Here is a 22,226-nt window from a genome sequence, read left to right on the forward strand (position 1 = left end):
CGAGCCTGAAACAGAGCTTGCACTCATAAAAGTTCAAAACCACAGTGGTCCGGCGTATACATGTGCAAGGGAAGCAAGCCTTCTGTTGCTTACGATCCTGGTGGGTACATAGTCCGGAACAAGTCATCCACATCGGGGTCATGCAGTGGCTGGAAGTCAGAGCCGATGAAACAGTAGTCGAGCATTGCGACGTCCGCTACAGCACCCTAATTCGAGGAGGATTAACCTTCGCTCGCACTTCTGAGCAACTCGACTTTTGAATTTTGGTGCTATGACTGACTGAGATGCGAAGTCTGCCATAGAGTGACTTCTATGGTTTTTGAACGCTTCATTCCTATTTCGATGCAGAGGGACAGCGAAAGCAGACTTCTTCTGTAGCGTAGTGCTAGAGCTCAGCATTCCAGGGCTTCTATTAGCATATGGTCCCGGCATGTCCAGTGTCCAGTACCAAGACGATGGACTCTGACTAGCGTTAACCGCTTCGTAGACATGAGGTGCTGTCATTGAAAGCCTCGCGTCCTTGGATGTGACGGCTGAACAACATGGGCCGAAGAAATCAAAAGGCGTTTTGGACCTTCCGGCAAGGTGACTGGCTGCAGATCCTATCGTTGAACGACGTTCTGGGCCATACTTTGGCATGTATCTGAGCAATCTAGAGAGATCAAAACCCTGGGTCGAGTACATGGTACAGGCCGGAGGCTCCAGCCAGATGTCAATGTTGTTAACTACGCTTGCTTCGTAGGACCATTCTCGACTCGGTTGCGAATGTGTATATCGTTGACTGATTGCCCAATCAAAACATAGCCCATCTCTAGGTAGATACAACCGAGGACAAATACATCTTCTGCCCTACCACGCGGCAGTCCCTGTTGACGTTCGGGAGATTTGTATCGCATTGTCAATCTTTCGGCGCGATTTGTCGCGCTGTTGTCGGGATCGATGATGAGTGTAGACATGCCAAAGTCGGTAAGCCACAACCCGCCGCGCAACAGAAACATCTGTGCGGGCTTCAAATTCCGATAGTGGACATGTGCTGTTTTGTGTAGCCATAAGATAGCATTGGCAATGCAACCAAAGTATGAGGCTAAACGTTCTACAGCTTGATGGTAAAGCTGTGAGACCACAGTCATTCCCTCTGTGTAAGCTATTGCGCTGACCGTGTGGATGGCGGACGTGAGTTCTTCGTTCTGAGTATGGAACAGAAGCGTGGGTTCGTCAAAACGAACCAGTACCTCCGACTCCTTCAAGAAGTGTTTTAGGTCGCAGCAAGCAACAGGCCAGATAACAAGGCCGATATCGAATTGTCCTCTTCGCTTCTCAGTATACACATAGAACCCAATTAGAGCCACTATATGCTAGTGTCTGTCTTTTCATACGTGGCAAAAGACGTTGACCTCCTGTAGGGTATCTGCTGTAAGTATACGTATATGTTGTCTTAAGGGCTAAAGTCACACTACCGAGCATGATCTCGTAAACGGTACCGCAGCCCCCACAGCCGATAATCATCTTGTTAGGGAACGGCTCTAGATCATCGCGATTGAGGTGAATCTGTCGTCGGTTAAGAAATTTGAGATGCCAATGTCTCTGGGCAGCCTCGGGCATCTTCGACACACACTTGCCAAGGCGTCAGAGTCAGGCGTAGACGAGGAAGTTTGAGCGCTGTTCCAAAGGAGCGGAGTAGATCTTGGCAGAGAAAATGGTTGGTATCCAATGACCTCGATCAACGCTGCAGCATGGCGCAGTCTGACCGCAGCAGGGCACGCTCCAGTATCCAGTGACGTGCAGCAGCTGGATCTAAGTGTTGGACTTGGCGAGAGAAGGTTGGATTCACGCATCGTATCGACTCAGTAGGCGCGTCAGAACACTGGGTATGGTACGGCAGACGGACCAACGATGAGTTTGACTGTCGATACACGGCTCAACATTGACAACATAACTGAGACTAAGCAAGGTAGAAACCCAGACGAAGACGACAAAGTGCACGACCAAAGAAGATGCGCAGAGGTTGAAAACAAGTGGAAGGAAGCATCCTGGACGCGACACGCTCTTGCTATAGCAGCAGCTGCGCTATTAACGCTGCGCCCTTCCCTAGTTAACAGCTTTAACTACTCTGTGCGTATTACGCTTAATAGCGCGTACCTAGGCTTTAGCGTAGACACCACTAAAGGCGCACACCGCGCTGCCGGCTTACTAACCAGCTGGGGGGCAGGAGCGACAAGGGTGGACGCCCCCCTACATGCGGTACACAGCCAGGGACAAGAGGGAGGGAATAGGTGCAGTTGTGCTGAGAAAGACAAATGTCTTTCGTCTTTCATCTCATTTTTCGTAGCGTCATGAAGCCGAGTCAAGTATTTGCTCGTGCTCTCGCTCGTAGTGCGTCTAGCACACTTCTGTTATACATCATAGTTTTGAAATCCCGAGCTTTTACTACTCCAAACGCCTCGTGTCTCGCTCGACTCAGCAACAGACCCTTACCGGGTGTTTGCGCCTGCACCGCTCTTACCGCCCTGCTTGGTAGCTCCGGTGCCCTCCTTTGTAGCCTCGTCGGGGTTCTCCTTCATCTTCTCCTCGCGCTCCTGCTCACGCTTCCTCTCAAGCTCTCTGACCTTCTCGGGCGGTGAGTCTTCGATTAGGTCTGACTCGTTGTTGATGCCGCTCCACTTGGGCAGGCCGTCGGGAATATCCATGACGCGCTGGCCGTAGAACATGTGGCAGCGGGGCTTGAAGTAGGCCTTGTCCTCGTCGGTCTTCAGGTGGATGAGCGAGGGAAACAGCAGGATCATGTTGCGACCCTCGTCCATGATGGGGCTGTGGCAGAACGAGCAGCGCACCTTACAGGGTAGCTTGTGCTCAATGGACTTCTCAGACGGGTCGTACCATTCGAGGTTGTGGTGGCCGTTGGTGAAGTTGATGTCATCCTTGTGGAAGATGGCTGCCCACTGGAAGGGTGCGGCTGCTGTGCGTCAGTGCGAGGTCTCCAGTTTGGTCAGAATGGTGGAGCTAACCATGCTGTGTCTGGCAGGTTGTGCAATGGCAGAGCTTGCTGTCGAGAGGCTCGCGGCGGCTCAATTGGTACTCGACCTTGCCGCAATGGCAGTTGGCCGAATACTTGACGTCGAAGTTATCGACTTTCTTGTCGTGCACGCGGTAAGGAGGGCGCTGCTTCCACTCGGAAATACCCGTGGTTGACTCGCCGCGGCACTGATTCTTGTCCATTCTAAGGGAGGTTGTAGAGAACTTTGTGAACTGTGGTCGTGTGAGGTGCGCAGCTAGCAGGCGTGCGCGGGGAAGTGCAGCAGGAGAAGGCAGTGGTGCGCGACGTAGAGCAATGGCAGATACGGACATGAAGCACTGAGATCAGGCAGGAAGGGAGCTTTTGAGTATGTGATTGCGAGGGAATCGCAATGTGAAGTGGTCGTCATGGACATTCGGTCGTCTTGACGTCACAGCTACTCCACGCGACAGCACTTGCCTCGATTAGGGTTGGGATCAACAACAATGTAACGCCTCGCGTGTCGCCAAAACGCTCAAAATTGCAGCCCACATCGCCTGTAATGCAATGCTTTTCATGCCTCTTCCAGCCGTTGTTCGTTCATTAGGTGTTGCAGAGGTTTTCTTCTTTTGGTTGTGCGTTGGTTTTACGCGCCCTTGAGGGCTTGTTGAGCTTCCTTGGCGGATAGCCCGAATACGTTGATCAGATAATCCTGCTCTGCACAATCGTTAGCCATTGCCGATCTGCCTCCGCGGAGCTTACTTACTGATGTCGTTCGCAATACGTCTCCTCACAGCCTCGTACTCCACCTCTGCCTTGTCTCTCGCCACATCTTGTTTCTTTGAGTTGATCGTCTTGACACGGAACTTGAATCTGCCACTGACAGGTCGATGATCAGATACCTTTACGCCGTCGTGTCTTCTGTAGTCGAGTTGCTTGATCCTACCCAAGCCCCGATAGAGCAGGCGGTCGCACCAAGCTGGCGAGCGCTTCTTCTCGGACGTGTCGTAGTTGTCGGTACCAACGTCGTACTTGTAGGTCGGCGCAAAGTGGATGGGCAATTCGTTGAACGCGCGAAGGCGGAACCCAGGATTACGCTTGCGGGAGAGCAGTAACTGATCGCGTTCCAGAAGCTTCGCCAGGTTGCCTTGTCTCACGCAGTCGACCACGGTGTTTCGTGGCATGGCGTCGATGCGGTAATTCAGATCGCCGTTCAAGATACAGATCTCGTGATCCAGAATCATCGAGCCATCGCCACCACCTACGAACAAGTTTGCACAGTCCGAAGGAGAGCGGTGTTTTGGCAATGGCGCAGCTTCCATGATGGATGCCGCGTCGTTGTTCCGGTGTGTGGTCTGCGTCTGGCCGGCTGCAAGATGGCAGTTGATCAAGCAGAGCGACGAGTCGTCGAGTAAAAAGCGGACGACCAGCGCGCCTTTATTCCCCACGCGACCACTGAAGCCAAGCTTGATCTCTGCAGCGCTCACGTCTCGGATGTTGTTACGCTCTGATGACTTTACGAAGACGCACGTGAACAAGCCGACGAGATTGGCTGTGTGGAGAAGAATGTAGTTCTCCCTCGGAGCGTGTTCATCTAGAACGCGTATCAAGTGGTCTTTCCATGCCCGGTACTGATGGGACATGTGTTCGTGTTCCGAGGTATCTTTTTGCTTCTTCTTCTTGAAGAAGCTCTTGGCTGTGATCTTCTTGTTCTCGAGATCCACCAGCTCCTGGAAGCCAAACACCAAGATGTCTGGAGGGTTCTCAGGTTCCACGATGTCGCGCAGGAAATCCCGATCTCCCGATTGACGCAGAGTGGTCGGTTTCACGGCGCCGGCATTCCAGGTCATGACCCGCGCGGAAAGCTCCCGGAAATCGCAGTATTCGGAATCGCGTTGTTGCATTAGGATTTCTGGACCATGTTAGCTCCACGTCAGTTCACAATCATGTCGGCGCTTGACTTACCAAGCCAGTCCATCTTCATCATGCCATCCCAGATGCGCAACATGGTATCTGTACCTAGCGAAGCCACCTGGAACCTGTCCAGCTTCCAAATACTCGATCGATCCGCGACAATGCCTGCGATCGGCTTGTCGTGCGCTTTCCAGTCCTTGAGCACCTTCCAGGGCGTGCATGAAGTGTCGTAGACGTAGATCATCCCGGTACTGTAGCCTGCCCACAGGAAGTCACCGACACCAACGAGAGAGCTAATCTTGTACAAGCTGACGCTGAAAACACCCAGACACTCGAAGCCTTTCTTCGCGTACACGGTGACTTTTCCATCAATGTGCCCAAAGTAGATGCGGTCGGGTTGACTGCTGATGATGGCTCCAGACGTCACGTCGCCTACATTGAGCTGCGACAGAGTAGCGTCGGTGAGCGGCTGGAAGTGATTGTGATCTCCCGTACGTTTGTAGACTCGTAGCTCTTTTGTGTAAGCGACCCATAGCTGCGAGCCGGAGACAATGGAGAAAGTATGGCCCCGCGGGACTCGGAAGGTAAGCGGCGCCTGATGGAGCGAGGGCGAACCTGACTCGTCCGCTGGCCAGATGTGGAGCTTGCCCTCGTCATCCAGCGACCACATTTCGCCTGCGTATCTGAAGATCTTGCTGATGACTGCGCGTGGATGAGCATTCTTGGTGAAGACGACGCTTTGGGTGGGTATGTCGATCTCGTGCATTTCGCCTGTGTTCATGCCTAGCCACAGGCGCTTGCCTTCGTCTTGGACGTCTTTTGCGGGTCTGAAGGCGACTGCGGTAGCTTTCACGGTATCACCATGGCTCAAGCTCATCAACAGTCGGCCGTTGAGCACATTCCATACATTCGTGACGTATCCTGTTGTACATATGTAATCCCCACAAACGGCGAACAGCTTGGTGTCGTATCCAGTGGGTATGCCTCCTATGGTATCTGGAAAGAGTGGGGGTCTTCGATTCGCTTGCGACGAGTCAGGGTAGTCGGTGAGCACGGCCGTAGTCTGTTTCTCCGGTGAGCTGTCCGATTCGTCTGAATCGTATGTGTAGGCTTGCGAAGGCTTTCGAGGCGGTTGAAGTGGTGGTGTTGGTGTTTGTGTCGGTCGCTTCATCTCTCCCGACTTTCGAGGTGGTGGTGGCTCTGGCGGCCTCAGAAACCTTGGCGGCACGGTGGAATTGATGGTTTGCGCGCGCCGCGGCGGAGGCATCTTCTTCGCATTGTGGTCGGTTGCAAGCGATAGCGGCCTCCCCTGATCCAAAGATCTTCGGACAGGTACGTCTGGCGGCGCCGACTGCTGCAACTGCACGCTCTTCCTCAAATCCACCGTGTCCTTGTCGCGTCTGACGGGCAGTGCTGGGCGATCTTGGTGGCTGTCGCCGTTGCGGAAGGAGTGGGAGGTCGGCGGTGATGTGCGTCTCGGCGGCTGATTTGCGATTCGCGAGTCTGTGGAGGGCAGCTTCTCGGCTACTGCACGATGCACGGGCGGAGGTGGGAAATAGCCGTCCTTGGGCATCCCCTTTGGTTTCGAGGCCACGGGCAACACGGGCGGGGACACATTCGGGGCTTTGGCGCTGCCTGCACTGCTGGGTGGGGTGTTGAAAGGGGAGATGCGCTCCTCCTCTGGTCTCGCCGCTGGCTCCAAGCTTGTCCTTGGCCGGGCTGTGGTATCTACCGGCTGCGGTTTGGGTGCCAGCTTGGGCTTCCCCGCTCGATTGACAGGAGGTGGCATCGGCGGCGCCGAGGAAATCGGTCGATCGCTCTTGCGAGGCTCGCCGGACAGACTCGAGCCTGTGGTTGCCGCAGACAGCGGCTTGGCGTCCAGGCCAGGGGTGCCGGTTCTGCTGGCCATGTGGACAGGGCGCGAGGGGTTGGGGGGTGCGGGGGGAGAAGGCGAGTCTAGGGCTGCGTGTGACTTGGGGCGAGAGGGGCGAGGCGACAGGACGGGAGGCGTGCTGCTCGGTGGCGGCGACTTGGGGGACTGGACGGTGACTTTGGGCGGAGAGCGCGTGCGCGAGCGCGTGGGTGATCGGGGCGGGGAAAAGGCGACCATGGACGTGGGGCGAGGCTTCGGGTTGCTCCATGGCGTCCGCAGCATGGACGAGCGCGGGGTGGGTTTGCCATTGCCCGTCAGGCCGCGCACGCTCAGCGGGCTCCTGTCCAGGCGGTCGCGGGGGATGTCGAGGGAGATGCGGCCGTCGGAGCGGCGGTGGTCGTCGGAGGCGGCGAGGCGGTCTGGCGGGGCGGGCGAGGGCTGGGGAGGGGAGGCAGCGGGCGCCCTGTTTGCGCTGAGCAGGTTCTCGAACTGGGCGCGGAGGGAGGAGACGGGCTTCTGCGCGCATCGTCAGTAGGAGCAGGGCGGAGTGCATGTGGGGGAGGGGCGCCGACGTACGATGGACGAGGCGTCGGTGTCGTCGGGGGGGTGTTCAGCGTGTTCAGCGTGTTGGTCCATGGCGGGGGGATCCTCCTGGTCAGCCAGCACCGGAAGGCGTGCTGCAGCTGCTCATCGACGTCCGGGGAGCTGTTCGCATTGGGCGCTGGCGGCGGTGCGGGCGCGGTGGAGCTGGGCCGGGCGGCGGAGGTCACGCGGCGCAGGCGCTCATGGGCGCAGAGGGCGGGGATGCGATGGAGCTGCAGGTCGAGGGCGGGCGAGGTCGAGGTCGAGGGCTGGCGGTGGCGGCGGCGGCGGCGGGCGGGCGGCGGAGACGTGGGCAGACGTGGGCAGACGTAGGCAGACGTGGGCGCTTTGCTGGGCCGACGGTGGACGCGTACCCTTGGAGCCTGGCTGGCCTGCAGGGATGACTGCGCGGGGATGTGAGGTGCGGGCGTGTTTCAGGCGCGGTGGCCGTGCAGCGACCGCGAGACGCTCGTGATTGTGAAGGCGGCCGAGCAAGGCGAGCGCTGGTCTGCGGCGGTGGGGGGGGTGGACACTGGGGATGTGTGGGTGCCGTGGATGCCGTGGGTGCCGTGGACGCTGTGGACGCCGTGGACGCTGTGGATGTGTGGACGCCGTGGATGCCGTGGATGCTGTGGATGCAGACCCGTGGATGCCGTGGATGCTGTGGATGCCAGACCCGTGGGCGACATTCCCGACTGGCCTCTCCGCGCCTGGACCCTCCTCAGGCACAACACAACAGACGCAGGCACCCGCACCCGCACCCGCACGGCTCCGACCCCGCGACCTGCAGCAGCAGCAGCAGCAGCAGCAGCAGCAACAGCAGCAGCAGCAACAGCAACAGCAGCAGCATCCTCGACTGCAGACTGCACGTCCACGGCCGCAAGCATGTGGTAAGCCAGCGCACCTCTCCCCCGCCGACCCCGCCATCCACCACCCCCAAGAGCGCCGCTGACAGATGCGACCACAGCAAACACGTCCTCAACGCCCAGGTCGCCATCCGCTCGCCATGCTGCAAGAAGTGGTTCGACTGCGCCCAGTGCCACCAGGAGACGGCCGACCACCCACTCCTCCAAGCCTTTGACATGGTCTTTGTGTGCAAAAAGTGCAAAAAGGCCTTTCGCAAAGACGCCCGCGAGTTCGAGGACAGGTACATGGCCCCATGCACTTTACTGCACTGCACTTCACTTCCACCTGCACTTCACTTCCACCTGCACTTCCCTTCCCTTCCACTCCACACACCCCATGGCCATGCTGACCGAGGCCCAGCGACGAGTACTGCCCGCACTGCGACAACCACTTTGTCCTCGACGCCCTCACGCCCAAGGCCTCGCTGAACGTCGAGGGCGAGGATGCCCGAGTCGACAACAGGATGATCAAGGACGACCGCCAGAGGCAGAAGGACATGCGCTCCATCTTCGACGTCGAGGAGGCGCCTCACAAGCTGGGATGAGCCTGGCTATACCTACACCGCAACCACGGTACATCACAGTGCAGTGCAGTGCAGTGAGTGCAGTGCAGTGCAGTGAGTGCAGTGCAGTGCAGTGAGTGCAGTGCAGTGCAGTACACCACATCACAGCACAAACACCACACCACACCACACCACACCACGCCTCAAGAGACCACACCACACAAAGTCACAGACTGCGCCGAGTCGAGCCACCATCACACACCGGACCAGTGACGGGAATGGAGAACCTGCGGATCTGAGAATCTACTCTATAGATGTCAAATAGACTAGACGCTATTTCTTTATTTCATGCCATGAATCATAACTACAGGAGACCAACACAAAAGTAGAGAATCTACTCTATAAAAGGTAGAAGAGACCACTAGACCCTCTTCATCTCCCTTCTGATGCCCTCATTCCCTACGCGCCCGAGCCAGAACCCTCCGCCGGCGTAGGGCGCGTGGGAAGCGCTCCGCTGCCCGCTGGCCGTCCCGGTCTCCTGCTGGCCGCCTCCTCCTGCTTCTCCGTGTTGATGTTCTCCACGTACTTTTCAATCTCCTCCACCGGCAGCATCTCCAGCGCCTTGCCCGGTGCCGATATCGCTATCTCAATGTTCTTCGCGCCCGTCTGCACCACCTCCAGCAGCGACTTGATCGTGAGCTTGATCGTCTCTTCGCGGTCCATGCCCTCCTTGTGGTTGCGCTCCAGGAACTCGCGCACGGTCTTGCTGGATCGTCCAATGGCATTCGCTTTCCTATAACGAGTTGGCATCATTTCACTTCAATCTTCTGTCAACACGGCTCACCATGCAGAGTAGATCCCGGACGGCTCCGTCTGGTACAGGCGCGGGGTCTTGTCGTTGGGGTCAAAGCCGACGATCAGTGTGCTGATGCCAAACGGCCTGACACCACCGCTCTGTGTGTACCGCTGCTGCACGCCGGCAACGTACTTGGTGATGTACTCTATCGACACGGGATCCTCCACCGTCAGACGATGTGATTGTGCCTCCAGGCGGGCCTTGTCCACTAGGATGCGGGCGTCGGCGTTGAGTCCTGCAAAGGCGAGGGCGACGTGGTTGTCTACGAGACAGATCTTGGAGGGGGTAATGCGCGTGTCCTGGAGCTTCATCGCCGACCTCTTCTCACACCCAAGCACTACAATGTCCGCGCCCTTCACACCAACTGCGCATGTTCCTGCCGGGCATTAGTCGTCCGTCGCCACTGTGACGCCTGATCGAGACCGCATACCTCGCTTGACCGCTTCGAGGGCATACTCGACCTGGAAGACGTGGCCGTCCGGACTGAAGACTGCCTTGCGTCAGCTGCTACCGAAAGCGATACGCCCGCTGTTTGCTGTCGGTCTGTACCTGAGAGCGCACGATCGTAGCCTGATGCCATCGTGAGAGGTGTGTAGTGCTATGCGGCGTTTTTCTACGATGCGTGGGTGGGACACAGCGGCGTTGAGCTGATCGGGCGGCGGGGACGTGTTGTAGATGGCGGCGGCAAGTCAACGGGGAGCTCGGTGGAGCTTGTCCGCGTCGTTGCTCTTGCCTGGCCTGCCAAGCCTTGCCGTCTTATGTCATCGACCATCGATCTTCAACGAGGCGCATCTCAAACGCTCCCCCACTCTTTGATCTTGCCTTCACTTCCTGCGTTATGGCGACTTCAGCGCGTTTGGTATCGTCGCTTCGACGCAGTGCGCTGTCTGCCCGCGTTGCGCCACGCACGCAATGCTTGAGATTGGCACCTCAACGCAGAAGAATCACTTCGGCGACATCGGAACCTCACCAGCCAGATTCGAAAGGAGGCTTGGATGGGCCCGCGCCTGCAAAGACCATCAAATTCACCTCGGAGTCGTATGTGGCAACCACCGGGAATAAATCGCCGAGTTGACGTCTGACCCCTGCTAGATACCCAGAACTTCAAAGAGATTCGAAATTTGCCAAACTCACAGAAGAGCATGTGAAGTACTTCCAAGAGCTGTTGGGCTCGGATTCTGCGTGCATTGATGGACTCACAAAGGATGCGACAGAAGACATTGAGCCCTTCAACAGTGACTGGATGCGCAAGTTCCGTGGGCACACTCAAGTCGTTTTGAAGCCAAGCAACAAGGAAGAGCTCAGCAAGATCCTAAAATACTGCAATGATAACATGATCGCTGTGGTGCCACAGGGCGGTAACACCGGTCTCGTTGGTGGCTCCGTACCCGTCTTCGACGAGATCGTCATCAACTTGCAGAAGATGAACAAAATTCGGTCCTTCGACGAAGTCTCCGGGATCCTGGTTGCTGACGCTGGAGTCATTCTCGAGACCGCCGACAACTACCTCGCAGAGAGGAATCACATCTTCCCGCTCGACCTTGGCGCAAAGGGCTCGTGCCAGATTGGTGGCAACGTCGCGACAAATGCTGGCGGTCTGCGTCTCCTGCGGTACGGCAGTCTCCACGGCAATGTTCTGGGCATTGAGGCTGTCCTTCCAGACGGCACCATTGTCAACGATCTCTGCACTCTGCGCAAAAACAACACTGGATACGATCTGAAGCAGCTTTTCATTGGGGCCGAGGGCACCATTGGCATCATCACCGCCGTGTCGATACAATGCGCGGCACGATCGCAGGCTGTCAACGTTGCCTACTTCGGCCTCGAAAGCTTCGAGAAGGTACAAGAAGCCTACCGCACAGCCAAGGGCCAGCTTGCAGAGATCCTCTCTGCCTTCGAGCTTATGGACGGTCGCACCCAAAAGCTGGTCAACAAGGTCACCGGCAAGAATATGCCCCTCGAGGGAGACTACCCTTTCTACTGCTTGGTCGAGACAAGTGGCTCGAACACCGACCACGATAGCGAGGTAGGCAAGCATCTTACCGTCAAGACGGCCACGACTGACACACGCAGAAACTCCAAGCTTTCCTCGAGCATGTCATGGAGTCCGAGATTGTCCTCGACGGCACCCTAGCTGACAACCAGACGCAAATACAAGAGCTCTGGTCATGGCGCGAGGGCATCACCGAAGTTCTTGGGCACGAGGGTGGTGTGTACAAGTACGACCTGTCGATTCCCATCTCGGAGCTGTACGACATCGTCAATGACACCAGGGACCGCTTGACTGAAGCCGGTCTCGTCGGTGACGGTCCCGACTATCCTGTAGTCGATGTTGTTGGCTACGGCCACATGGGCGACGCCAACTTGCACTTGAACATTCCCACTCGAAGATTCGACAAGGCTGTCGAGAAGAAACTGGAGCCTTTCGTGTACGAGTGGGTGCAGAAGAGGAATGGAAGTATCAGCGCTGAGCATGGCCTTGGTGTCACCAAGAAGCCCTACGTCAGCTACAGTAAGAACGAGACCATGATCAAGCTGATGAAGCAGATCAAGGACCTGTACGATCCTGCAAGTGCCCCCTTTTGCCTTGTTTCGACTGATGCTGACGTCTTTACAGAAGGGCATCATGAACCCCTACAAGTACATATAAGCTTGGACGTAGTATTATTAGATCATCCTTATTTGCTCTCCCTCTCTGTGGTTTCGTGCTCTCCCTCTCTGTGGTTTCGTGCTCAACCCCACGGCTCCGTCTCGTCACTTCTCATCTTCCTTTCCCAGCAGCTTCCGCGCGTTCTCTTCATAGATTGCGATCCTCTGGCCTGGATCGAACAGATGCTCCAACCCGTCTTTCATTCTCCTGGCGAAGCTTTCCACGAATTCGGTCTGGGTGAAGGGGAAGTCGCTTCCATACAGCAGCTTCTCATGGGAAATGTCGAAGCCATCGATCAAGGCCTTGAGCTGGCCCTGCGCTCCGCTTTGTCCGTCGAAGACGAATCCAGCCAAATCAAAGTAGAACTGCTTATCGAGCTGTTCGCGAACCTTTCTCGCATCCAACACTCTTCCCCCCGGCACCACGCTCGAGAATTGGATGAAGCGTGTCATCAAGGGGGGTAGTGCCCCACCAGCATGGGGGACGATGAAAGTGACGTTGGGACAACGATCCACGGTTCCACTCCCAAACAGATTGATTACAGCCCGTGCGGTATCAAAGAAGAATTCAAAGATGGGCACCGGGTACTGCTCTCCAAACGGCGTTGCGTCGAGTGTTTGTGCATTTGCGCCAGCTCCTTGGCGCGTGCAGGGTTTTGTCGGATGAATGAACACGGTGGCGGCCAGCTGATTGATCTTGTCAAACACGCTGTCCAGTGCTGGGTCGCCCAGATAGAGGCCGTGGTAGTTTGTCATGAGTCCAAATCCATCCGCGCCCTCTTCCCAGGCCAAGTCCATCTCTCTCAACGCGGCGTCAACATGGGGCAGGGGCAGAGAGGCCCAGTAACCGAATCTCTCGGGGTCATGTTTCTTCACGTGAGCAGCATAGGCGTTGCACTCGCGGGCCAGGTCGCGTCCAAGTGTGTCGTTGCCCGGCGCGAGATGAGTGCCCGGAGAGGAGAGGGAGAGGATGGACTTGGAAACATTCGCCGTCTTCATCATTTCCAGATGTCGGTCGATGGACCATTCCGGTATGGCGGGCATGCCGTCAGGGTGCGAGTGGCCATTCTGTGCAAGTGCATCTCGATAGCTTGGCGGGAGGAAATGCGAGTGTACATCTATCCTTCGGGGGAGCGAGTCGGTCATGTTGGCACCGGTGGCTGCTGTCGAGGCGGTTAGGACAAAGACGGGGAAGATGGAGAAGATGGAGAAGACGGACAGAAGCATGTCGGCCGTCGATGACTGTCTTGGACTGGAGCAATACGTAGACTGCGGGCGACACGACCTCTAAGAGCTATCGACAGAAATTGTTCCAACATATGCAAGACGAGCAGAGGGGCTGTACATGCTACCAAAGCAAGGCATCGCCATGGCGTGTCAGCTTACTGTGTACTGTGCAGGAGACCCGGCACCCCGCTCCGGACGTGCACAAGCAGCGGTTGGAGACTCGCAGCGATGCTCGCAGCTCGGGGGAGGATGCAGGGGTGATGAGGATGAGGGGCATTTGAGGGGCATTTGAGGGGCATTTGAGGGGCAGTCTGATGTGGGACCAGCTCAGGTGAAGCGCGAGCAGGCGAGCACGTGACACTGCAGACGCCGCACATGGCCTCTCGCACCGAACATGCAAGTCTCGCGGATCGCAGCGGTGACTGCAGAGTGAGCAGGAATATCGCAGGCATATCGCAGGCGACGCAGGGCGGGCTGCCTACGGCCATGCACCCGGACGTGTGTGGCTCCTGCAGCTCGATCGAGGAATAGGATCCCGTCGCCGATCGCAGTTGCCCCACACGGCTTTCTCTGCCACAGGCCACAGGCCCACAGCTGCAAGCTGCCCTCTCTTTCACGGCTCCCAGCTTCGCCGCCATGACTCTCCGCACCCCCCACCACCCCCCTCCCGCCCTGCGCACAACACGATCCCACGATGGAGAAGATCACGGATAAGATCCACGCCCTGCCCGATGGCGCCAACTACTTCTCGCTCGAGTTCTTCCCGCCCAAGACGGCCATGGTACGCCCCACCACGCGCCTGCACCCAGAACGGGGCATGGGCAGGCTGCGCGATATGTGCGATATGCGCGATATGCGCGACAGCTGCGGTAGGCTTGCTAACACGGAGCCAGGGGTTTGCCAACCTCCAGACCCGTCTCGAGCGCATGTCTCAGGCCCTGCGCCCGCTCTTCGTCACTGTGACCTGGGGCGCCGGCGGCTCCACAGCGACAAAGTCTCTCGAACTCGCCGAAATCTGCCAGCGCCAGTTGGGCCTTACCACTTGTCTGCACCTGACATGTACCAACATGGACCGCGCCCTCGTCGACGAGGCCCTCGAACAGGCCAAGGTGCTCGGCATCCGCAACATCCTTGCCCTGCGTGGCGACGCGCCGCGCAGCGAGGAGTACCGAGACGAGGACAAGACACCGGAGCAGGACTCGAACAGGGACTTCACGTGGGCGATCGACCTGGTCAGGTACATCAGACAACAGTACGGCGACTACTTTTGCCTTGGCGTTGCTGCCTACCCCGAAGGACACTCGGACGAGAGCCACCCGGAGCATCAGAACCCGAGCTACGACATACCTCATCTCGTCGAAAAGACACGGGCTGGCGCAGACTTCATAATGACCCAGCTCTTCTACGACGTGCACAAGTACGACAAGTTCGAGACGTTGTTGAGGGAGCATGAGAGTGGCGCATTCAAGACGATACCGATCATCCCAGGCTTGATGCCTATCCAGAGCTATTCCATCTTGAGGCGGACGACCAAGTTGAGTCATGCAAATCTGCCGGCGGATCTTTTGGCCAGGCTGGATGCAGTCAAGGCCGATGATGAGCTCGTGAAGAGAGTCGGCGTCAAGATCCTGGCCGAGATGGTCGAGCACATTCGATCGCGACCTGACGTCGTCAGGAGAGGGTTCCATTTCTACACCCTGAACCTGGAGAAAGCGGTATCACATATCCTGGAAGACACAAACCTCATTGGCCAAATACCGACCGAGGATGACGGAGACGTGATCGAAACAACACCGGCCATCAATCTGGAGCCACCGAGTGGCATTCCTTCGAACAGGCAGAGACGCCGTCTCTCGTCCATCAACTCGAGCCCACACAACAGAGTGATAAGGGAGCGCCTATCAGCCTCGAGATCAAATCAGTCTTTCGAAACCTCCGACACAGAAGCTGGCCAGCCGCGAGGGCCCGTCAACACACGAGCCAACACCCTCGCCATCTCTGAAGGTGAAGGCTCGCTCGGCCGCGAAGCAACATGGGACGATTTCCCCAATGGTCGCTGGGGTGACGCACGCTCGCCCGCCTTTGGTGAAATTGACGGCTACGGTCCCACTCTACACGTCTCCAACACCTCAGCGCTCAAGCTCTGGGGCCATCCCGTCACCCAGAATGACATCTCCGCCCTGTTCAAACGCCACGTTGAAGGCACCCTCGAAGCCCTCCCCTGGAGCGAGCAGACACTGTCCGAGGAAACCAGTACGATTGCTCCACAGCTTCTAGCCCTCAACGCGAAGGGCTGGTGGACCGTCGCATCACAGCCCGCTGTCAACGGTGTTCGCTCCACAGACCCTGTCTTTGGCTGGGGACCGAAGAACGGCTACGTTTTCCAGAAGCCCTTTGTTGAGTTCTTCATCCCCTCCGCCGCCTTCAGTGAACTTAAGCCTCGCCTCGACGCCCACGAGCAAATCACTTATTTTGCTGGTAACGCAGCGGGAGACTTCGAAGCCAGCCAGGAAGATGGCGTGAACCCTGTGACATGGGGCACGTTTGCTGGTAAGGAGATTGTCACGCCAACAATCATCGAGGCAGTCAGTTTCAAGAGCTGGAGGGACGAGGCCTTCAGCATCTGGAAGGAGTGGCAGAGGATCTACCCGACCAAGAGCGCCACCGGGAAGTTGCTGCGGGAGACGAGGAACGACGTGTGGCTGGTCAATGTCATCTGGGGTGACTTTGTCGAAGGAGACGGACTGTGGGAGTTTTTGAGCGCTTGAGCGAAAAGATGCCTTGTATCAGTAGAAGCAGATGGTGGCACGAGAGAAGGGGTCTTGTATCGATATGGTACATGGCATTGTTCAACAACGCGCTCGATATCTGGTTGCTCTGCTGTCTATGTACTTGGGTGATAGCGTTCCCAGCTGACTTCCGCGTAGATGTTCAATCTTGACGTGGAGTAGCTCTACCAGCTGGCGGCAATCGGCTGGACATCATTTGTGAACGACCATACGCCCTGAGCGTTGACAGCATGGACAATGCACTTTCGCTGCACATCCTGCCTGCGCGTGGTGGTGGCGACCATCGTCGATGTTCCCTGGTCTCGTCAGCATCTGATATCCTCTTGCGAGGAACGGAACCGTTCCGACTCACTTGTACACGTGCACCTCGCACATTGGTGTATGCATCACCGACCTCATCTGTCCCCGTGGGGTATTGGACAATAACAGAGTACGCAGCAGCGCCCGCGACAGCCGACCAGCCGACCTGGAAGTCTCCGGCTGTATTCGCTCTCCGCAGCGTCACGCCAGAGACCTTGGCTGGGCGAGAGACACCTCCCACGGTGCGGATCTGGCCAGTAGTGTACCGGTAGTCTGCAGGGGAACACGCACTGTTCGCCGAGGTCGTGTAGAACCGCCAGCTCACAGGCGCCTGTCCGCTTTTGCACACATTCGTGAACTCATGCACAGCAGTGAACGCCGAGCTGCCGGGCAGCCTCGTGAGGAAGTTGTTGCCGAGGTATGGGTAGAAGGTGTCGCTCACGCCGAAGTTGTTGAAGTCGCGGAACGGTTTGTGCTCAGCGCGACTGCCGTCGGCATAAGTGGCTTCGAAGGCCCATTGGATTGCGACGTAGCGGTCCTTGGTGAAGGAAAGCTGGGCTGTACACCCGCCGAGATCGAAGGCTTTGAAGTCCGCTGGAGCAGCGCGTGTGTCGCAGCTGTAGCGCCAGGCGGTGGACTGGCGCTTCGAGATCTCCAGCGGTGATGCTGCAGCGCTGCTTGCGAAGGCGAGAGAAGAGAGAAGAGAAAGGAGCTTCATGATGCTAGGGTACGGATCAAGGGACAGTGGTGAAGTCGACCAGCGAGCGCTTGAGCTGCGATTTATACCTGCCCTCCCTGGCCCACGTGGTGGACCTGTGGTACAGAAACCTACTACAGTCGATTCTGAGGCTATTCGAACTCTACAGTTACACAGCATCCGTATTTCACTCGGCCAAGACCATCCCAGTCGAATCATGCCTGAGTGACAAGACCTCCCAAGACGGTTATGCAGATCACTCTGGGCGAGTTCAGGTCTAGCGCGGCTTCGGTGTCGGCCCGTTGCGTCATTCCGGCAGAGATCCTCCCGAAGTCTGTCTTGGAAGACGACAATCATCGTCCGAACTTGCAAATATTGCTAGATGCAAACACCGGACCAGCAGATTTTCCGACCCGGTGCTTGGATGGACATCTGGTGGCTATGCTGTCGCTTTGCACTGTCGAAAGGTTAGCCAGCTGGAGGTGTGCCTGCCAGCACTCCAAGGACGATGTTGTATCTGGGTTCTAGGCGCACACAACACCGTGTCGTTTGTCTTCCTGCAGCAGCCTCATCTCTGGCCTATGCACCATTTGAGCTGCCTGCGCACACGAGGTTGCGGACCTACGAAGGATGAGCTAGGGGCTTCACATGTGCACGCAGCGCCTAACACGATCAGCCAACAGGGTGTGGACACAATGTCGACATAATAACGAGTGAACCGAGAATATTGCTTCGAATATGGTCTTGTTGTGTTGTGCAGCTGAACAGCCGGTTTGTGCCAGGCAAGATTCGGATGCGGAGAAGCCAAGCATGGCAATGTGGGGCGAGCAGCGCGGGAGATCGGCCGGGGAGGGTGTGTTAGTGCAATTACCCTGACGAGATCTTGCCAACGCGTGAATGCACATTTTTCCTATTACGATGTTCAATGGATTGAAATGTTGACATCGAAGTTGTTTCAAAAAAGAAGGCAAGGCATAGTACGACGTCCTGTTGATGAGTGCGGCACTGTCACTTGCACCGTCTCCAACACACGTTTTCATCTTTCATCAGCCACAATGACGTAGCAGATTCCTCTCTTCCTTGAATCTCAGCAGCTTTTTGGCATCATCTTCTCCTCCCTCCGTCTCACTCCGTCATCGACCTTTATCGTTGCCCATCACATATATCGCCTTCAGAGTGTTTCACTGTCAATCCCAATCAGCCTTCAATCACAATCACAATGGACAAGCTCAAGAAAATCTTCAAGCACGACTCATCCAGCTCGCACTCTGAGCCGGCAGCTGCCTCTCAGACGCAAGACAGGACAGCGCCCACGACCACGACGTCTGCTCAAGCTCCTCAGAGCAACACTTCCGCGGGCGTCTCATCCAAGAAGGCATCGGGAGTTCTTATGACGACAAACTATGGCGACATCACCATTGCTCTGTACAGTGATAAGACGCCCAAGGTATGTGCTATGACTGGTACGGTGATGAGCTCTCCTGACGTCACACTTCCAGACATGCCAGAACTTTGCAGGCCTCGCCGACGCTGGCAAGTACGACGGTGTCATCTTCCACAGAGTAATCCCCGGTTTCATGCTCCAGGGCGGCGACCCCACCGGCACCGGTCGTGGCGGAGAGTCGATATGGGGCGGCGAATTCGAAGACGAGTTTGACAATTCTCTTCTCCACACGGGCCCTGGCGTTCTGTCCATGGCCAACAGTGGCCCCGGCACCAACGGTAGCCAGTTCTTCGTCACACTTGCCGCCACTCCTCATTTGAACGGCAAGCATACCGTCTTTGGTCAGGTGGTTGACGGGCTGGATGTTGTCGAGAAGATTGGAAATGTGAAGACTGATGCTGGCGACAGGCCACTTGAGCAAGTCGTCATTATCAAGGCTCAGTCCATTGCTGCTTGATGGTTCCGATGGAAAATATTTAATGAAGAATTCCCTTTCATATCTATCGTCGGTTCTGTCAGAACAGCTCCGTTCTTCCGGGGCTGGTGCAATTCTGAGCCGAGTTGTGTTTCGTATGAGTTGCTCATCAATCACTGACATTTGCAACAACCCGCTTGGCGGTGCAGATATGTGTTTTCCCGCGAGGTGGCGCAGACGGGAATCTCCGTTTTGTAGGCTAATGCACTGATAGACGAGTAGAGCTTGAACTCGAGCGATGCGTCTAAGAGCGCTAGGAAAATGTGCTTGTGTGTCGGTGCTGCAAGATGCTGAGCTCGATGGCGGGATCCCTTGGCTGACAGGATTTGTCGCTTTTTCTTCAATGATCTGGAAGATCATGTGTTGATTCGAATCCGTCATCATAGGTCGTCGCGGTGAAGTACTTGAGACGGCCCGCTATCGACTCGAGGATGAATTTCGAAGATGTTGACACGCTTTGGGAGGAACTTGCCAACCGGGATACCGTGGTTGGCGTGTATGTTGCCAATGTCCCGAAGTCTACAGAGGTGAAGCCACTGTTGGAAGTTGGTTCGAGCGAATTGTGGTCCCAGATTGTGGTGAACTTGAGGTCTCCTTTATACTTCACGGAAAAGCTCCATGCCCAGGCGGGGTAACAAAGAGACGGTAAGTCATTTTCACCATCTATGAAAAAACAGTACGACGCGACGGACGGGTTTCCTAGTGCAGTTTGTTCTGCATATCTCTACAGCATCCATCCATATCACATCTCATCCTGAGGTGGTATCTTGCTCTTCGTATACTCTTTCAAAGCTCTCCGGCGCTTTGCTTTTCCAACTCCTGGCCCAGGATCATCCACACGAGAAGATGCAGATCATCAGTCTCCATCTTGGGTTGATCTACAACGAGTACTGGAAACAACTGGGCATTGATGAAAAGGATCTTGACTCCGGTACTTTTTTAACCTATCCTTCTTAATTGCTCATTCTCATGCATGAGAACCAGACGAGTTGACCGGCGCCTGTGCGGTCTGGGCCGCCACCAAAGAAGCCGCATTTCTGCACGGTCGCTTCATTTGGTGTTCTCGGGACTTTAGTGAATTGGCGAGTGGTGCTGTCCGAGAGCGTCTTGATAAGGACTTCTGCTATCTCCGAGCGTCGATTGTAGGCCTTGAAGAGGGTTTAGTGCGTGGAGAGCAAAGAAAGACTGACTGTTTGAAGTCATCTACAAGCCCTCTCCTCCAGAAATGTAGAGCCTCTGATTACACGTGTACATGATCAGCGAATTGATTCTGCGTGGCAAGAGAGCTTTGTCTGTACGCTAAACTCTTAGGTAAATATTGCACTATTAGCAGAAAGCTGGTATCGCCAGTTTGAGTCATACTGCTCTTGTACTGTTCCATTCTAGACATGGTCTTGGTGATGGATGTTGTCATGCCCAAACTCCGTTCCATCTTGTGCTTCAGGCGGTACGACCTTGACTCTGGTCTTGCCTCCTGAGCCATTATTTCTGCTCTTACCACCATCCCATTTTCCGTTCCATCCCTTCATTACACTCCTATCGACCTCACTCTTATCCATCCACTCCCTAAAAACGTCCTGCTTGATGCACATTCTCTGAACCCCGAAATCCGGTTCTGGCATAGCCTGACCTTCAACCCACTCCCACAACACCATACCTAGACTCGGCTGGCACGTTAGTGCATCGAGAAGCACACCAATGCAACGCGACCGGTGAGCTGCTTGCATTTGCGTCAACGGCGAGGAGTCATTGTAGTAATGGGAAGAGAACGCGAATTCGCGAACTTCGTTCAAGCAATGAATGAGATGCTGACCGTCATTTACAGCAAAGAACCCGTCTTCACCATAGCCTGTGGTGTGTTAGTCTGTGTTCGTATTGACGTGATCAAATGCACAGAAACCAAGGATCAAGAGCGCGCACCGAAATCGAGAGGTACTTGGACAGCATATTCAGGGTCTTTTCCCATACGGATCACATCCGCCCGTGAGATGACGAGAATGGGTGTGTCTGCTATTTTCTCCCACGCAGCATCTACGGCGGGTGACGGATTGTCTTTGTAGATGCTGTATGGCACATTGTATAGGCTGGCATTTGGGGTGCGAGTGTGAAACGCTAAGTCGTAAGCATCTAGGAGGGGCGCTGTCGATATACGTCAACCCTTTTCATAATCGCAGTGTGAGATATGAGCGCTCACTGTAGCTATTGACCTGCTTTAGTAGCCGATTTGGTGACGTTGGTCGGTATGAACTCCAGAGCATAGCGGAAAGAAATATACCGTTGAAAGTGAAAAATGCGAGGTTGAAGTGCATGAAATTGCTTGTGTGTCGAAAACATGGTTTTGGTTCTTGGTAGTCGTGTTCGCAATCATCGGGATCTCTGGTCGTCACCTTTTTGTAGACTCTCTCTGCCCATCTCATTGTGATATTATGTTAATCTTACTGTGAACTAACTGTTCAGCTGACCGTGCTTTCGTAGCGAAGCAGTCTAATTATCGAGCCAGGTACAAATGCGAGTTTCGCACTATTAGATAACGTGATGGATAGCCTTAGTCGCGTCATGACCGGGTACATTTGGTGACTTTGAGAAGCTACTATCACCTGCCTGATTGGTCCATATAAGGCCACCAACTACTTTGACCTGCCGAAGATACGACATGCAGTCCGTCCACTGAGAGTACAGATGGAGTTTAATAGCTTGTGTTAATGGAGGTAAGCCGAAAGCCAGTGTTTCTATTGCGTCTGTAGGATCATGGCCAAGCACGCACATGCCTAGCCGCCTGCGAAGGATTGATCAAGCAGACTTACTCCAGGAGGAAAATGCTTGATCGGCAGAGTTGAGTAATGGTACCGGCTGAAGATCCTCATTAGGTAGTTTGAATGCTTGCCGTGCTTGTGATAAGGATCTTGGGCACCGTTCGGATTGCTTGATGCTGTCGTTCCGCGCCACAGGATTCTAGGCGTCCTTGAGCATAAACGAGTTTGCATGGATTCCTGAGTGGCCTGATGCAGGTGACCAGATCT

At 55.8% G+C, this 22,226-nt stretch overlaps 9 protein-coding genes across 9 annotated transcripts, besides 9 other annotated features; 4 read left to right on the forward strand and 5 right to left on the reverse strand.

Annotated features, from left to right (window-relative positions):
• Positions 1-3,638: 3,638 nt before the first annotated feature.
• Positions 3,639-7,415, reverse strand: EKO05_0009885 (uncharacterized protein; the record flags this gene model as incomplete). Its single annotated transcript, XM_038942836.1, has 4 exons — positions 3,639-3,709; positions 3,759-4,904; positions 4,958-7,295; positions 7,356-7,415. The coding sequence occupies 4 exons, from the start codon at positions 7,413-7,415 to the stop codon at positions 3,639-3,641; spliced, it is 3,615 nt and encodes a 1,204-aa protein (XP_038794446.1).
• Positions 7,155-7,237: a tandem repeat.
• A 488-nt stretch (positions 7,416-7,903) lies between the features above and the next one.
• Positions 7,904-8,033: a tandem repeat.
• Positions 8,034-8,147: 114 nt separating this feature from the next.
• Positions 8,148-8,210: a tandem repeat.
• A 36-nt stretch (positions 8,211-8,246) lies between these two features.
• EKO05_0009886 (uncharacterized protein) lies at positions 8,247-8,811 on the forward strand (the record flags this gene model as incomplete). Its single annotated transcript, XM_038942980.2, has 3 exons — positions 8,247-8,251; positions 8,329-8,508; positions 8,628-8,811. 3 exons carry the CDS (start codon positions 8,247-8,249, stop codon positions 8,809-8,811), a joined length of 369 nt encoding a protein of 122 aa, XP_038794447.2.
• Positions 8,522-8,596: a tandem repeat.
• A 36-nt stretch (positions 8,812-8,847) lies between the features above and the next one.
• Positions 8,848-8,923: a tandem repeat.
• Positions 8,924-8,969: a tandem repeat.
• Positions 8,970-9,228: 259 nt separating this feature from the next.
• On the reverse strand, positions 9,229-10,205 carry EKO05_0009887 (Proteasome endopeptidase complex; the record flags this gene model as incomplete). The annotated part of the gene is made up of 4 exons (XM_038942896.1): positions 9,229-9,562; positions 9,614-10,001; positions 10,056-10,115; positions 10,175-10,205. 4 exons carry the CDS (start codon positions 10,203-10,205, stop codon positions 9,229-9,231), a joined length of 813 nt encoding a protein of 270 aa, XP_038794448.1.
• Positions 9,281-9,318: a tandem repeat.
• A 143-nt stretch (positions 10,206-10,348) lies between the features above and the next one.
• Positions 10,349-10,378: a tandem repeat.
• Positions 10,379-10,463: 85 nt separating this feature from the next.
• On the forward strand, positions 10,464-12,255 carry EKO05_0009888 ((R)-2-hydroxyglutarate--pyruvate transhydrogenase; the record flags this gene model as incomplete). Its single annotated transcript, XM_038942906.1, has 4 exons — positions 10,464-10,663; positions 10,718-11,651; positions 11,699-12,183; positions 12,243-12,255. The coding sequence occupies 4 exons, from the start codon at positions 10,464-10,466 to the stop codon at positions 12,253-12,255; spliced, it is 1,632 nt and encodes a 543-aa protein (XP_038794449.1).
• Positions 12,256-12,379: 124 nt separating this feature from the next.
• On the reverse strand, positions 12,380-13,593 carry EKO05_0009889 (6-methylsalicylate decarboxylase; the record flags this gene model as incomplete). The annotated part of the gene is made up of 2 exons (XM_059637636.1): positions 12,380-13,437; positions 13,494-13,593. 2 exons carry the CDS (start codon positions 13,591-13,593, stop codon positions 12,380-12,382), a joined length of 1,158 nt encoding a protein of 385 aa, XP_059493619.1.
• A 602-nt stretch (positions 13,594-14,195) lies between these two features.
• On the forward strand, positions 14,196-16,269 carry EKO05_0009890 (Methylenetetrahydrofolate reductase (NAD(P)H); the record flags this gene model as incomplete). Its single annotated transcript, XM_038942902.1, has 2 exons — positions 14,196-14,282; positions 14,395-16,269. The coding sequence occupies 2 exons, from the start codon at positions 14,196-14,198 to the stop codon at positions 16,267-16,269; spliced, it is 1,962 nt and encodes a 653-aa protein (XP_038794451.1).
• A 185-nt stretch (positions 16,270-16,454) lies between these two features.
• On the reverse strand, positions 16,455-17,308 carry EKO05_0009891 (uncharacterized protein; the record flags this gene model as incomplete). The annotated part of the gene is made up of 2 exons (XM_038942907.1): positions 16,455-16,586; positions 16,643-17,308. 2 exons carry the CDS (start codon positions 17,306-17,308, stop codon positions 16,455-16,457), a joined length of 798 nt encoding a protein of 265 aa, XP_038794452.1.
• Positions 17,309-18,475: 1,167 nt separating this feature from the next.
• Positions 18,476-18,536: a tandem repeat.
• EKO05_0009892 (Peptidylprolyl isomerase) lies at positions 18,507-19,188 on the forward strand (the record flags this gene model as incomplete). Its single annotated transcript, XM_038942796.1, has 2 exons — positions 18,507-18,734; positions 18,787-19,188. 2 exons carry the CDS (start codon positions 18,507-18,509, stop codon positions 19,186-19,188), a joined length of 630 nt encoding a protein of 209 aa, XP_038794453.1.
• A 1,400-nt stretch (positions 19,189-20,588) lies between these two features.
• On the reverse strand, positions 20,589-21,623 carry EKO05_0009893 (uncharacterized protein; the record flags this gene model as incomplete). The annotated part of the gene is made up of 3 exons (XM_038942758.2): positions 20,589-21,055; positions 21,127-21,345; positions 21,401-21,623. The coding sequence occupies 3 exons, from the start codon at positions 21,621-21,623 to the stop codon at positions 20,589-20,591; spliced, it is 909 nt and encodes a 302-aa protein (XP_038794454.2).
• Between the last annotated feature and the right edge of the window lie 603 nt (positions 21,624-22,226).

The sequence above is a fragment of the Ascochyta rabiei genome, chromosome 18 (genome assembly GCF_004011695.2).
Source record: "Ascochyta rabiei chromosome 18, complete sequence".
In the NCBI taxonomy this organism is placed as follows: Eukaryota; Fungi; Ascomycota; class Dothideomycetes; order Pleosporales; family Didymellaceae; genus Ascochyta; species Ascochyta rabiei.